At 42.8% G+C, this 13,734-nt stretch overlaps 1 protein-coding gene across 3 annotated transcripts in view; it reads left to right on the top strand.

The window, feature by feature from the left end:
- ELMOD1 (ELMO domain containing 1) overlaps positions 1-13,734 on the top strand; it is a 111,651-nt gene that overhangs the window by 22,876 nt on the left and 75,041 nt on the right. For all 3 annotated transcript variants that reach the window (XM_075592371.1, XM_075592369.1, XM_075592370.1), the window contains exon 2: positions 12,982-13,070. In XM_075592371.1, the coding sequence (XP_075448486.1) occupies positions 13,054-13,070 (17 nt within the window). In that variant the 5' untranslated portion in view covers positions 12,982-13,053. The remainder of the gene's footprint in view (positions 1-12,981; positions 13,071-13,734) is intronic.

The raw sequence follows: 13,734 nt of genomic DNA, 5'->3' as shown, positions 1-13,734 counted from the left end.
AGGATGTATTGCAGTTTAAAAAGTTGTTGATATTAAACTTCTTTTATCATTGGAATGCATAATGAATTTTGCTGGAAGTGCATATTGGCACATTGAACAATTTGCGCAACTGAAGAAACCTTTGGGTATATTAGTGATTCTTGGGCTTCTTCTGTTTGAATCGAACAGGCTGGGAGAGAAATGTGAGGCCAAGGTTTTGGCCTTGCGAAAGGTAAACCTTGGACCACTAGACAACGAGGGGCCTATATCTTCATCTAGCAAAAGTGTATGCCAATGTTTTTGTACGATTTTAGAGATTGATGAAGACTGTGAACTATACGTGGTTATAAAGAATGGACTCTTCCGTCAAAATATCATCTTTTTTAAGAGATATATTGACGATTTGATTATTATTTGGGATGGTGATGAGAACACCCTTATTTCTTTTATCCACTATTTAAACACCAATGATTATAATATTAAATTCACTTTTGAGCACAATATGAATCATATAAATTATTTAGATTTAACACTGTACGTTGATAATGAGATGAACATACAGACCGATGTTTATCGAAAGGAGAACTCCAGGAATATGCTTCTCAATGCGCGGAGTTGCCATCCCCGCTCATTGATAAGGAATATTCCTGGATCTCAATTTATGAGACTAAAAAAATTATGTTCAACAAAAGATACTTTTCTGTCAAGATCAAAAGAAATGTCTGATAGATTCAAGGCCAGGGGTTACTCAACTAGTGACATAGATGCTGCCTTCATGAGAGCAGATTCTATGGATAGAGATAATCTCATTCAAGAAACTGTCTCTAGAAAAAAACATTCAAAAAATCTGAAAAAATCAAATAATACGGTTAATAATTCTACACAGAGTCCATTCTTTATAACCACGTATAGTTCACAGTCTTCATCAATCTCTAAAATCGTACAAAAACATTGGCATACACTTTTGCTAGATGAAGATATAGGCCCCTCGTTGTCTAGTGGTCCAAGGTTTACCTTTCGCAAGGCCTCACATTTCTCTCCCAGCCTGTTCGATTCAAACAGAAGAAGCCCAAGAATCACTAATATACCCAAAGGTTTCTTCAGTTGCGCAAATTGTTCAATGTGCCAATATGCACTTCCAGCAAAATTCATTATGCATTCCAATGATAAAAAGAAGTTTAATATCAACAACTTTTTAAACTGCAATACATCCTATGTGGTTTACGTTCTCGCGTGCGCTTGTGGCCACAAATATGTAGGCCGCACAATTAGATCATTGAGATTACGCATAGCTGAACATACCCGGTTAATAAAAAAGCATGATTTAATACATCCAGTATCCAGGCATTTCTCCCAATGCCCAATGGGAGGCATTGGTAATTTTTCTTTTACTGCCATTGAACATATACCACATCACCCAAGAGGCGGCAATAGAGAAAACAGGCTAAACAAAAGAGAAATGTACTGGATATATATGCTTAACTCCCTTTACCCTTTTGGAATGAATTCAGATTGGGAGCTGAAACATTTTCTGTTGGATTAATATAGAATATATAGGTGGTTACCTATTGAGTTCAAGATCTTATATGTATGATTTTTTTAACTCATAATTTCTCTTTATGTATCTATTAAATGATTGAAATAAAATAATGATAGTATATATCGGGATTATTTAGAGTTAATAATGGTTATGAATTTTTGTAATTTTCTCATTTTCTTATCTTTGTATATCTTTTATTTATATACATATTATACATCTGTATTTCCCTTGGACGTCCATGGAATATCTAATTTTTATTATTATGCTTGACATCATGTTTCGTTGTTTTTAATCACATTGAAAAAATTCTATGTACACACATTGTCTATTGTATATATATATGTTAGCATGTCTTCTACCAGACTGGCAGAGGTTACTATACTACACATGGGAGTCGCTACTCATTGTGATGATTACAATCTGCTGAGTCTGTGTTTGGAGTAGACCAATCAGATTTTGTTTGTACCTATATATATGTGCCTGGTGCAAGTAACAAGTATCTTTGATAAAGTCCCTTGTACGGGATGAAACGCGTCAGAGCTTGTATCTTGATGTCCAGCTTTTTGTAATAAAGAACTTTTTAATCTACCAAGCTTGTGATCGGTGCTTCAGGACGTAGTGACCATTCTTTTTCTTCTACAACCTTTAAGGGTGTATGAGCTGCTTTACATTATTTACACCTTTTTCACTTAATTGGTGATTTATACTGTGCTATTGTTTTGTTTTGTTTTTTGCACTATTATCACTGTGTGTAAATATTCGTTTAATTCACTTTCACTACCACTTATTAAGCACGCAATAATCACATTTATTACACTCATATCCCATTTTAGAGCGCCCAGTTACAATCATCATATACTGCAGAGCCAGCTGCAAGAGCTGTATGTGCATCTACAGGAGGCCAAGGAGAAGCAGTGGGTCCTGCAGGAAGAAAGTAGCCAGACTGCTAACAAAGTAAAAGTGCTGCAGGAGTGTCTGAATACCCAGTGTGTACCCGCAGAGCAGCACAAGGAGCTGAAGGCCACATTGAGCGTCACGAGAGCATCGCTGGAGGCAGAGCTTAGAGGCCAGGTGACTCTGTATGAGAGGGAGCACGAGAAGGTCCAGAAACTAGAGCAAGAAATGGAGTAGCAGAGAGGCTGCTCCATCCCAAAAAAGTCAGTACACCCAGGAGAAAGAAGCGTGGAAATCGCAAGCAGCAGCGACCCTGGCGATGAATTCTACAGCGCTCCAAAATATGAAGGATGCGCTGATGCAGACTCAGAGCAAGCACAGGGAAGAAGTCAAGGCCCTGAGAGGAGAACTACAGGATCAAGCTGAATCCTTCAAAAATAACATGGAACAGGCTAAAAGAGATTACAAAATTAAAAGAGACACTTGGGTCACAGAAAGAATTCATGGAAAAGATGGTGGGAGAATTGCAGGATACATGCAAGAAACGGAGGTATCTCGCTTATGAACTAAACCTGCTGCAAAGAGAGAAAAGCATTCTGAAATTTCAGAAATACTACAGAGCGTTTATCCAAGGAAGGATCGCGAGAGAAAGCTATTTGCGTAAACGCTCTGCGACTGTCGCCATACAGTCCGCCTACAGAGGGAGGACAGCTTGTCTGCTTTTTCGTCGGAGTAAAGCAGCTCAGGTTATTCAGTCATTTTGGAGAATGAGGCAGCAGCGAACAAAGTATCAATACTTGAAGGAATGCATGATTCTACTACAGTCAAATGTTACAGTAGGAAGTACCAGCAACAAAGATTCTACCGGGACGTGGGACATTCTGCTAGACTGACCTTAGTATCAATCCTACCTACTAACCATTCAAGCCGTGCGTTTCTACAGTATAAGCACATCCGCAGTGCCATCTCTGTACTACGATCAGCTTTCCACACAATTCAGGAAAGAAGAACCGAATTACGACTGAGAAGTGCAATACCAATACAGTCATGCTACTGTGGCCCCATGGCCCCAGCCAGATTCCTCACAATGCAAATAGCCACTGAAAGATTCAGTATTTGGCTAGATTGAGGAAAAACTGTTTTTGGTGTTCACACCTATAAAGGTACAGCACTACGTAACTACTAAACTGAGATGCCACAGGAGTCAATCGATATGGATAAAAACTCCGTCCAGCTTGAACCACCCGTGAATATGGCTACAGAACTTGATGCAGGTGGTCACCCTAAACTCAGGGAATAAAGGATCGCCTGACGCAGGGGAATACTCATGACCAAGCGGTCCGAAGAAAGACTGTGCTTGGGAAAAGTCCTCCTCGAGCGACTGAAGAGTGCTGAGCTCAAGCACCTTCTTGAGGAGACATTACTGACCTGGAGAAAGGGCTCCAATCCTAGTGGGACTGAGGGTTCTCGTACGCCATCCACATTCATTCGAGCCGTAGAGATATCTCGAGTGAGAGTGGAAGGATGGGCTTTAGCCGTGGTAAGCCCAAGCTTCACAGAAACAGGGGAGGTATGAAACAGGGACTTATCCCTGTTTGGATAAAGCTGCCTCAGAGCTCTGAATCCAGCATGGAGCTGGTTAATTGCAGCCACTCAATTAGCCAGTCTCCACCTGGACTAATCAGAGCTCCGTGAAAAAGCCTCATGTGAGACACAGGAGGGAGATTTTTTCTCAGCACACAACGGTGCTGATATGAGGACTGTGTATTGACAGCAAGACACAAGGGGACCAGACCTCTTTTCCTGGACGCAGAGGATCCTGGAACCTGCTAGTAGCTGGATCTTTTCCTGGACGCAGAGGATCCAGGAACCTGCTAGTAGCTGGATCCTCAAACACACCAAGACACTTGGGCACCACTGACCTGAAGGACCACCTGCTTTAAGGTACCGCTGAGACTTTGGGGTGGTGGGCTGGAAAGGGGCGTATCCTCCCATTCTTGTAAGGGATGGACTGGGGGAAGTAAGTTAACCCTTACAAAGGGATAGGTGTTTGTTGTTTTTGTATATTCTTGTTTGCTCTGCTGTTAAAAGGGACAGGCTCAATAAAGCCATGTTAATTTCGCCCTAAACGGTCTCCATTTGCATACCTCTGCACACATCTCTTACATCACCTTTAAAGATATATACAATATTTATGCTATAAGAGACTCAGAGTCTTTGTAAAATAAATTCCCTTTTATTTATAACATTGTGTAACTTCACGCACCCTAGTACTTTCACATTTTGACCATTGAGGTCAGCAGTTTGTGTGTAAGGAGAACATTAAACATGTAAATGTCACTGTTCGTTTTACTCTACATTATTCTTGCTTGAGAACATTTTCATATTAAATCCATTATACACAGCGGATGATTTGACATCTATTTGACCTCATTAGGCTAAACACAGTGCTGTCCAGATTTCAGCTTCTGTGAACCATAATTGAAACTTCTTTTGACCTCTCTTCTGATTTCTCACTATTAATGACTTTCTTAAAGCACCACCAGTAACATTCAGGTCTTCCTACAGCCCGGGCAAACATTTTTTAAAGGAAGTGTGTGGCATGAAATGTGTTAGCATTGCTCAAGATCACTGGGTCTATGAATCTGAAAATATTATTTGTGGCCTCAAAAGCTCTTATACCGTGCAAATAATATCCATAAATAAATTTGATGTTGGCCAAGTAAAAGGTACCATCACGACCCGCAAGAAAATCTAGTTGACTCAAAGCAGCAAAATTAAAGTTAATCTTGTCCATAATATTTACCGCAGCAGGTTGATATCTGTTTTCACAATTTTACTTCATTTAGTAAGCACTTCTGTTTAATACCATTGTGTTTAGTGCGGCATATTGATGTCTGCTTGTTTGTGACGTTATACCCCATTTGAAGAAAAAAAAAAATCATTGTTGCAATTGTATCATATGTGATAAAATGAGAAAATAAATGATATTAAGAATCTAAAAGTGCAAATTAGTGCGACAAATGGCAACAAATGTTGAATCAAATCACAATGTTAGATATTCTTTTTTCAGTTTTTATCATTGTCAAACCAAGTATAAGTAGAATGTAAATGTCCATAGCTGTATTGATTGTTTCTCTAGATTCCATGGATTTTTTTTTAATGAAAGCTCTCCTTCAGAAACAGAATAGTGGCCTCCATCGATATTTTTGCTGGTGAGCCAATCATTAATGATATAATTGGAGCAAACCCATGACATCATCACTTCAGGAACAATGACACTCTTAAAGTATTGAACATCCTGTTAAAAATGGGAATGCCCTTCGGCTTGATATTTTATAGGGTATATGATCCTCAAAAAGGTCAATGGTGGTGATGCGCAACTGTTACTTCAATCAACTAGCTTCAATTAACTAAGACTTGAAAGACTCCAGAGTGAGCCGAAATGTTGATATGTTTAAATAAATTTGATAGTTTTTCTTCAAGAGCTGGTGTGCCTGCTTCCTAAAAGAAAGTACACCCTCTTTGAATTCTATGGTTTTACATATCAAGACATAATAACAATCATCTGTTCCTTAGCAGGTCTTAAAATTAGGTAAATACAACCTCAGATGAACAACAACACATGACCTATTACACCGTGTCATGATTTATTTAACAAAAATAAAGCCAAAATGGAGAAGCCATGTGTGAAAAACTAAGTACACCTTATGATTCAATAGCTTGTAGAACCACCTTTAGCAGCAATAACTTGAAGTAATTGTTTTCTGTATGACTTTATCAGTCTCTCACATCATTGTGGAGGAATTTTGGCCCACTCTTCTTTACAACGTTGCTTCAGTGCATTGAGGTTTGTGGGATTTGTTTATGCACAGCTCTCTTAAGGTCCCGCCACAGCATTTTAATCGGGTTGAGGTCTGGACTTTGACTGGGTCATTGCAAAACCTTGATTATTTTCTTTTTCAGCCATTCTGTTGTAGATTTGCTGGTGTGCTTGGGATCATTGTCCTGTTGCATGACCCAATTTCGGCCAATCTTTAGCTGTCGGACAGATGGCCTCACATTTGACTCTAGAATACTTTGGTATACAGAGGAGTTCATGGTCGACTCAATGACTGCAAGGTTTCCAGGTCCTTTGGCTGCAAAATAAGCCCAAATCATCACCCCTCCACCACCGTGCTTGACAGTTGGTATGAGTTGTTTGTGCTGATATGCTGTGTTTGGTTTTCGCCAAACGTGGTGCTGTGCATTATGGCCAAACATCTCCACTTTGGTCTCGTCTGTCTAAAGGACATTGTTCCAGAAGTCTTGTGGTTTGTTCAGGTGCAACCTAAGCCGTGCTGCCATGTTCTTTTTAGAGGGAAGAGGCTTTCTGCTGGCAACCCTTCCAAACAAACCATACTTGTTCAGTCTTTTTCTAATTGTACTGTCATGAACTTTAACATTTAACATGCTAACTGAGGCCTGTAGAGTCTGAGATGTAACTCTTGGTTTTTTTTGCAATGTCTCTGAGCATTGCACGGTCTGACCTTGGGGTGAATATGCTGGGACGTCCACTCCTGGGAAGATTGGCAATTGTCTTGAATGTTTTCCACTTTTGAATAATCTATCTCAATGTAGAATGATGGACTTTAAATTGTTTGGAAATGGCCTTATAACCCTTCCCAGATTGATGGGCAGCAAAAATTGCTTTTCTAAGATCATTGCTCATGTCTTTCCTCCTTGGCATTGTGTTAACACACAGCTGAATGCTCCAGACCAGCAAATTGCTAAAACTTTGGCTTTTATAGAGGTGGTCACACTTGCTGATGATCAATTAATCAAGGGCATTTGATTAGCAGCACCTGTCTGCTACTTAGCATCTTAATTCCTATGGAAGCAGTAAGGGTGTACTTAGTTTTCACACATGGCTTCTCCAATTTGGCTTTATTTTTGTTAAAAAAATCATGACGCAATGTAATATGTCATGTGCTGTTGCTCATCTGAGGTTGTATTTACCTAATTTTAAGACCTGCTAAGGCCTTTAAGACCTGATATGTAAAACCATAGAATTCAAAGAGGGTGTACTATATATATATATATATATATATATATATATATATATATATATATATATATATATTATATATATATATATATATATATATATATATATATATACACACAGTGCTTGACAAATCACCCAAAAATCTACTCGCCGAACCAAAAAATCTACTCGCCACCTAGTCCCGCCTCTAGTCCCGCCCCCGCCTCTAATCCCGCCCCCAGCCCCGCATTTAAAAAAAAACATAAATGAAATAAATTGAATAAATTCCTAGTAAGAACATTCGTTTTTGACATAAGCTAATTTATTGTATTACATTATACTACAATTAGTCCTTGTTGTGTGTGTGTGTATAAATGTCGAATCTAGAAAAAAAAGCCAGATGTGAATGACTAGTTTCCTGCACCCCTTAACTAGTGCCTGGATGCCCCCGCTTCACAATATTTAAAGCAGCAATCCTGCCTGGGATCTTACCTGATCCGCAGACCCTCAATGTCCAGGTACCTCATTCCCGCAATGTTATACATTGGAGGGGATGTGTTCCCTACCTGTCTTCTGGGTTACGGGGGATTCCGATGTCTTCCGTGTGAAGCTCGAGAGTTAGATCTGGAAGAAAGCAGTATAGGTTATTTCGGTGTAGTATAGGGTAGTTAAGATAAACAGGGTAAATAATATATCCAGATTGTGAGACAGAGAAACGGTGAGACAGAGAAACGGTGAGACAGAGAGGGGGTGAGACAGAGAGGGGGTGAGACAGAGAGGGGGTGAGACAGAGAGGGGGTGAGACAGAAAGGGGGTGAGACAGAGAGGGGGTGAGACAGAGAGGGGGTGAGACAGAGAGGGGGTGAGACAGAGAGGGGGTGAGACAGAGAGGGGGTGAGACAGAGAGGGGGTGAGACCGAGAGGGGGTGAGACCGAGAGGGGGTGAGACCGAGAGGGGGTGAGACAGAGAGGGGGTGAGACAGAGAGGGGGTGAGACAGAGAGGGGGTGAGACAGAGAGGGGGTGAGACAGAGAGGGGGTGAGACAGAGAGAGGGTGAGAGAGACAGTGAGAGGGTGAGAGAGACAGAGAGAGGGTGAGAGAGACAGAGAGAGGGTGAGACGGAGAGGGGGTGAGAGACGGAGAGAGAAAGGGTGAGAGAAAGGGTGAGAGACGGAGAGAGAAAGGGTGAGAGACGGAGAGAGAAAGGGTGAGAGACGGAGAGAGAAAGGGTGAGAGACGGAGAGAGAAAGGGTGAGAGACGGAGAGAGAAAGGGTGAGAGACGGAGAGAGAAAGGGTGAGAGACGGAGAGAGAAAGGGTGAGAGACGGAGAGAGAAAGGGTGAGAGACGGAGAGAGAAAGGGTGAGAGACGGAGAGAGAAAGGGTGAGAGACGGAGAGAGAAAGGGTGAGAGACGGAGAGAGAAAGGGTGAGTGACGGAGTGGGAGACAGAGAGAGGGTGGGAGACAGAGAGAGGGTGAGAGACAGAGAGAGGGTGACTGTGGGGGGATGGGGTGACTGGGTGGGGTGACTGTGGGTGTGGGGTGACTGGGTGGGGTGATTGGGGGTGTGGGGTGACTGGGTGGGGTGATTGGGTGTGTGGGGTGACTGGGTGGGGTGATTGGGGGTGTGGGGTGACTGACTGGGTGTGGTGACGGGGTGTCTGACTGGGTGGGGATTACTGACTGACTGGGTGGGGTGACTGGGCGACTGGGCAGGGGGCGGGGGTTGGTATCACTGACTATGACTGACTTTTGACTGACTGGGTGGGGGGGGTATGACTGACTGGGTGGGGGGGGTATGACTGACTGGGTGGGGGGTATGACTGACTGGGTGGGGGGTATGACTGACTGGGTGGGGGGGGTATGACTGACTTGGTGGGGGGGTATGACTGACTGGGTTGGGGGGTATGACTGACTGACTGGGTTGGGGGGTACCTCTGGTGTCCTACACGTTCGTCTCTCTCTCTCTCTCTCTCTCTCTCTCTCTCTCTCTCTCTCTCTCTCTCTCTCTCTCATACACACACACACACACACTCTCTCTCACACACACACACACACACACACACACACACACACACACACACACACACACACACACACACACACACTCTCATACACACACACACTCTCTCATACACACACACACACACTCTGTGGGGGGGGGTTAGCGGAGAGGGGGGGAAGCGGAGACAGCCACGGGGACCGAGGGGAACACACCTGCTGGCATCTCACGCCACGCGCGAGCAGCCACGGGCACCGGGGGCTTTCGGGACCGGGGGGGACATCTCCTGCCCCGCGCTTGCAGCCACGGGGACAGGAGCGGAGACTGAGGGGAAGCGGGTCCGGGGGGGACACATCCCCCGCTGTCATCTCCTGTCCCGCGCGAGCAGCCACGGGGACAGGAGCGGAGACTGGAGGGAATGAGGGGGGAAGCGCGGGCAGGAGACAGGGACCGCGCGCGCAAGGAGCAGGAGCAGCTATTACTTACCCCTGCAGAGAAGGGCTCCATTCCGCGTCACAACCAATCAGACAGGAGGATATTTTTTTTTTGTTATTTTTAATTTTTTTTTTAATTTGTGGGGGGGGGGGGAGAGGGAAGCGGGGACAGCCACGAGGACCGAGGAGAAAGCGGGGACCGGAGGGCAACCGGGACGGGGATGGTTTGGGACATCGCCCGCTGTCAATCTCCTGCCCCGTGCGAGCAGCCACGGGGATAGGAACGGAACCGGAGGGCAAGTGGGACAGGTGGGGGGGAAATCCCCTTCTGTAACCTCCTGCCCCGCGAGAGCAGCCACGGGGACAGGAGCGGAATCGGAGGGCAACAGGGGGGGGGGGGAATCGCCCGCTGGTATCTCCTACCCCGCGCGAGCAGCCACGGGGACAGGAGCGGAGACTACAGGGGATGAGGGGGGAAGCGCGGGCAGGAGACAGGGACCGCGCGCGCGAGGAGCAGGAGCAGCTATTACTTACCTCTGTAGAGAAGGGCTCCATTCTGCGTCACGACCAATAGGCCAATCAGCCAGGAGGATATTTTTTTGTTTGTTATTTATTTATTTTAAATTTGCGCAGAGCAGGGAAAAAAAGTAGCTGGCCACCGGCCAATTTCCGTTCGCGCCTGGCGAGTGGGCGACCGGGTTGTCGAGCACTATATATATATATATATATATATATATATATATATATATATATATATATATATATATATATATATATATATATACAGTGCTCGACAACCCGGTCGCCCACTCGCCAGGCGCGAACGGAAATTGGCCGGTGGTCAGCTACTTTTTTTCCCTGCTCTGCGCAAATTTAAAATAAATAAATATATATATATACTGAAACATATATGTGTGTATATATATATATATACACACACACACACACACACACACACACACACACACACACACACACACACACACACACACACAAAGATAAAAAGATCTAGCACACTTGGGGTTAACAATAATGTATTTTTATTGCAGTGATCAACGTTTCGGTCCCCGTTGGGGACAATTGTTACTTGAACTGGTCAATCACGGCAGCATAAATACTATACTTGCTGATATAAAACTTGACACTAACAGTTTCCAGCCGTATCCGTTTAAGAGGTGTCTGCCATTCTCTCATATGGTTCGGGTTGCATGAATTGTTAGTGACCCCAAAGAGAGCCTTTTATATTTAGAGACAATGGGTAACAATTTTCTGGTTACCATCACGAAGAAGTACTAAAACAGATCACTTTAATTAACGCTGAATTGTAACACTAGCCATCACAGGCAGGAACTATAGGTTTAGCTATAAATGCTGCACGTTCCCAATGTGTGAGGTAGCGACTGCAACTCGCTCTGATTCAGTGACACACTTAATCAGACGATGTTTTGTCCTCATTTGTTACACCTACCAAGGTTACTTTGTATCCCTGCTCTTGTGTCTCTGCTTATTTACTTGGCACACTGGTTACACACTTATATCCTTCCTTATCTACCAATATCTTCAGACAGAAGGTGTCTGTTGTTTGCCTAAGCCTATTAAGGCTAATTATGTATCTGCCTCTGTCCTTATTGACATACAGTATTTGGCATATTGGGTATTATCCCAGCTGGCTAAAAATTCACTTTTACAGATTAACTAGTAAGTTTATATTTAAGTAACAATAGGTTACAATTTGAGCTCATTGCTCTTCCCAGGTTTGAAACTTTTTTTGACACTTTTATTAAAGTGTATAGCACGAATGTTTCATTGCGCCTTTTTCATTTTTATAAGTTGCCATCTTATTTTAATTGTATCCAATAAAAGTTATGTTCTAATTTGCCCAGGTGTGCACCTATAACGCAATTCTTGATGGTCTGTCTGTGACCCTGATCATAAACCTCCCTTTTAGTGCCTGTGGTTAATATCACTATAATTAGCGTTTGTTTTGATAGTGGTTATATGCCCATTTTTCTGTATTTGCAAGTATAGCATTTAGAGATGGTGTAGCAGACATTATTACACGTGCCAACTGGTGTAATAATGCTTTAGAGCCGCCCCTTTTTCATGCGTGCTTAATTCAAAGACAACGGTGTCTGCTCCCGCTGGTGCATGGTGTGTGTCACACCATTGGGAGGATTAACGTCTGAGGGTGAGGGAGCGGCTCAGTGAGTAAAGACACTGACTCTGTAAGCAGTGACACTGAGTTTAAATCAGGGGTCCCTGGTTTACTGCTCGGTGTCAGCTTCTTGTGATCTTGGGCAAGTAACTTTATCTCCCTGTGTCTCAGACACCAAAAACAGAGTGTAAGCTCTTCTGGGCAGGGACTGTGACTGTATAATTCCTATGTGCTGCTTACCCCGCACTATATTGTAATTGTGAAGCGCTTTGAGTCCCATTGGGAAAAAATCGCTATATGAAATAAAGTTATTATTACACCCATATGTTAAACTTCTTAATCAGAAGTTACAATGTTGTCTCTGTTATACATAGATTCCGATGTGCCCTGACATGCATTGCATCTGGTGCAATGCCGTTGTTATATACTTGTTAACCTTTTTAATCTCCTTATCACGTTATTGTTTGACACTATCACATCGTATTTCTTCTATACACTTCATTACATGGTGCTCTCTTTGGGTTATTTTATTCACGACTTCCTCCCACCGTTGGAGCTATCTTTGAAACTGCACAAAACTTTGATTCTGACGTCATCATTTATTTTTTTTATGGGCCGTTTGGTCTATTTAAGCTCATGTGGTGTGTGTGTTTGTGCATCCCTGAGAAATGTTGTTCTAATAAACGTTTTACAGCTAGGGAGTGCCTATACATCTTTGTGTTTTATACATATAAATACTGTATTTGCTTGTAATTTATTATTGTGTATCCGTGGCAGAGTTATGTGTTTACAATGAGACATTAAAGAAGGGGAAAGATAATACTGTAAGTGAAAAGCAACATACTGTACACACCGGCTATGTATATAACATCTCACAATAAAAATGAAAAGGAATATTGTGCAGGTATGTTGATTTCTAAACCTCCCTTCCCTGCGGATTCTCTTTTCAGCTTTTGTCAGCACGAGTCTGTTGTTGATAAAATCACTGAAGATTCTGCAGTTGGACAACTGAGGCACCAGCAATGAAGCACTTCATGAGGTGAGTAAATTGCAGTGTATTCTGAACAATGCGAGGATAATTAAAATGTAGATTTTTATTCTATAAGGGTGATATTGACATGTGTAAGCTTTCTTCTTAAAGAAGCAACCCTATACCCATCAATCCTCAAAAGAATTTATTGAGGTCCATGTATCAAGGCAATTTGGGGCAACACTGGTGTGTTTCCATCCTGTATCAATGTGTACTGTACTTTGCTCACTCTGTCCCAGTTTGGGACTTGGGCAATGTCAGTTGGAGGAGCTGGGGAGGGGTTACACAGTGTGTATCATAATCTGCATCTGCATCGCTGTGTCATTCTTTTTCCCTTATACTCAATGAGCACAACAAATATGCCAGATCTGAAGTGAAAACTAGAAACTTTTGCTAGATTGGATGCAACTCTGCTTCCAAAAAATGGAGCCGTGCATCATAACATACTTTTAAACATAGACCCTCCCTGCTTGTAGTATTTATAAAGTATTACCAGCAATATGGGTCTCTTTCCTGTCTTACCTTCATTCAGCATTTATTTTAGTTCTTAGTCGAGCCCCAAAAGAAAACAAAGATGAGTCATTCCTCATGAGTACAGGGGCAACACTGCTGCATTTCTTGACAATGTTGCCCATACTTGAATCGGCGCTATAGCAATCTTACAGAATGAGAC

Source organism: Ascaphus truei, chromosome 3 (assembly GCF_040206685.1).
Source record: "Ascaphus truei isolate aAscTru1 chromosome 3, aAscTru1.hap1, whole genome shotgun sequence".
Taxonomy (NCBI): domain Eukaryota; kingdom Metazoa; phylum Chordata; class Amphibia; order Anura; family Ascaphidae; genus Ascaphus; species Ascaphus truei.
The sequence above is the reverse complement of the archived record's forward strand: the minus strand, read 5'-3'. Positions and strand labels throughout refer to the sequence as shown.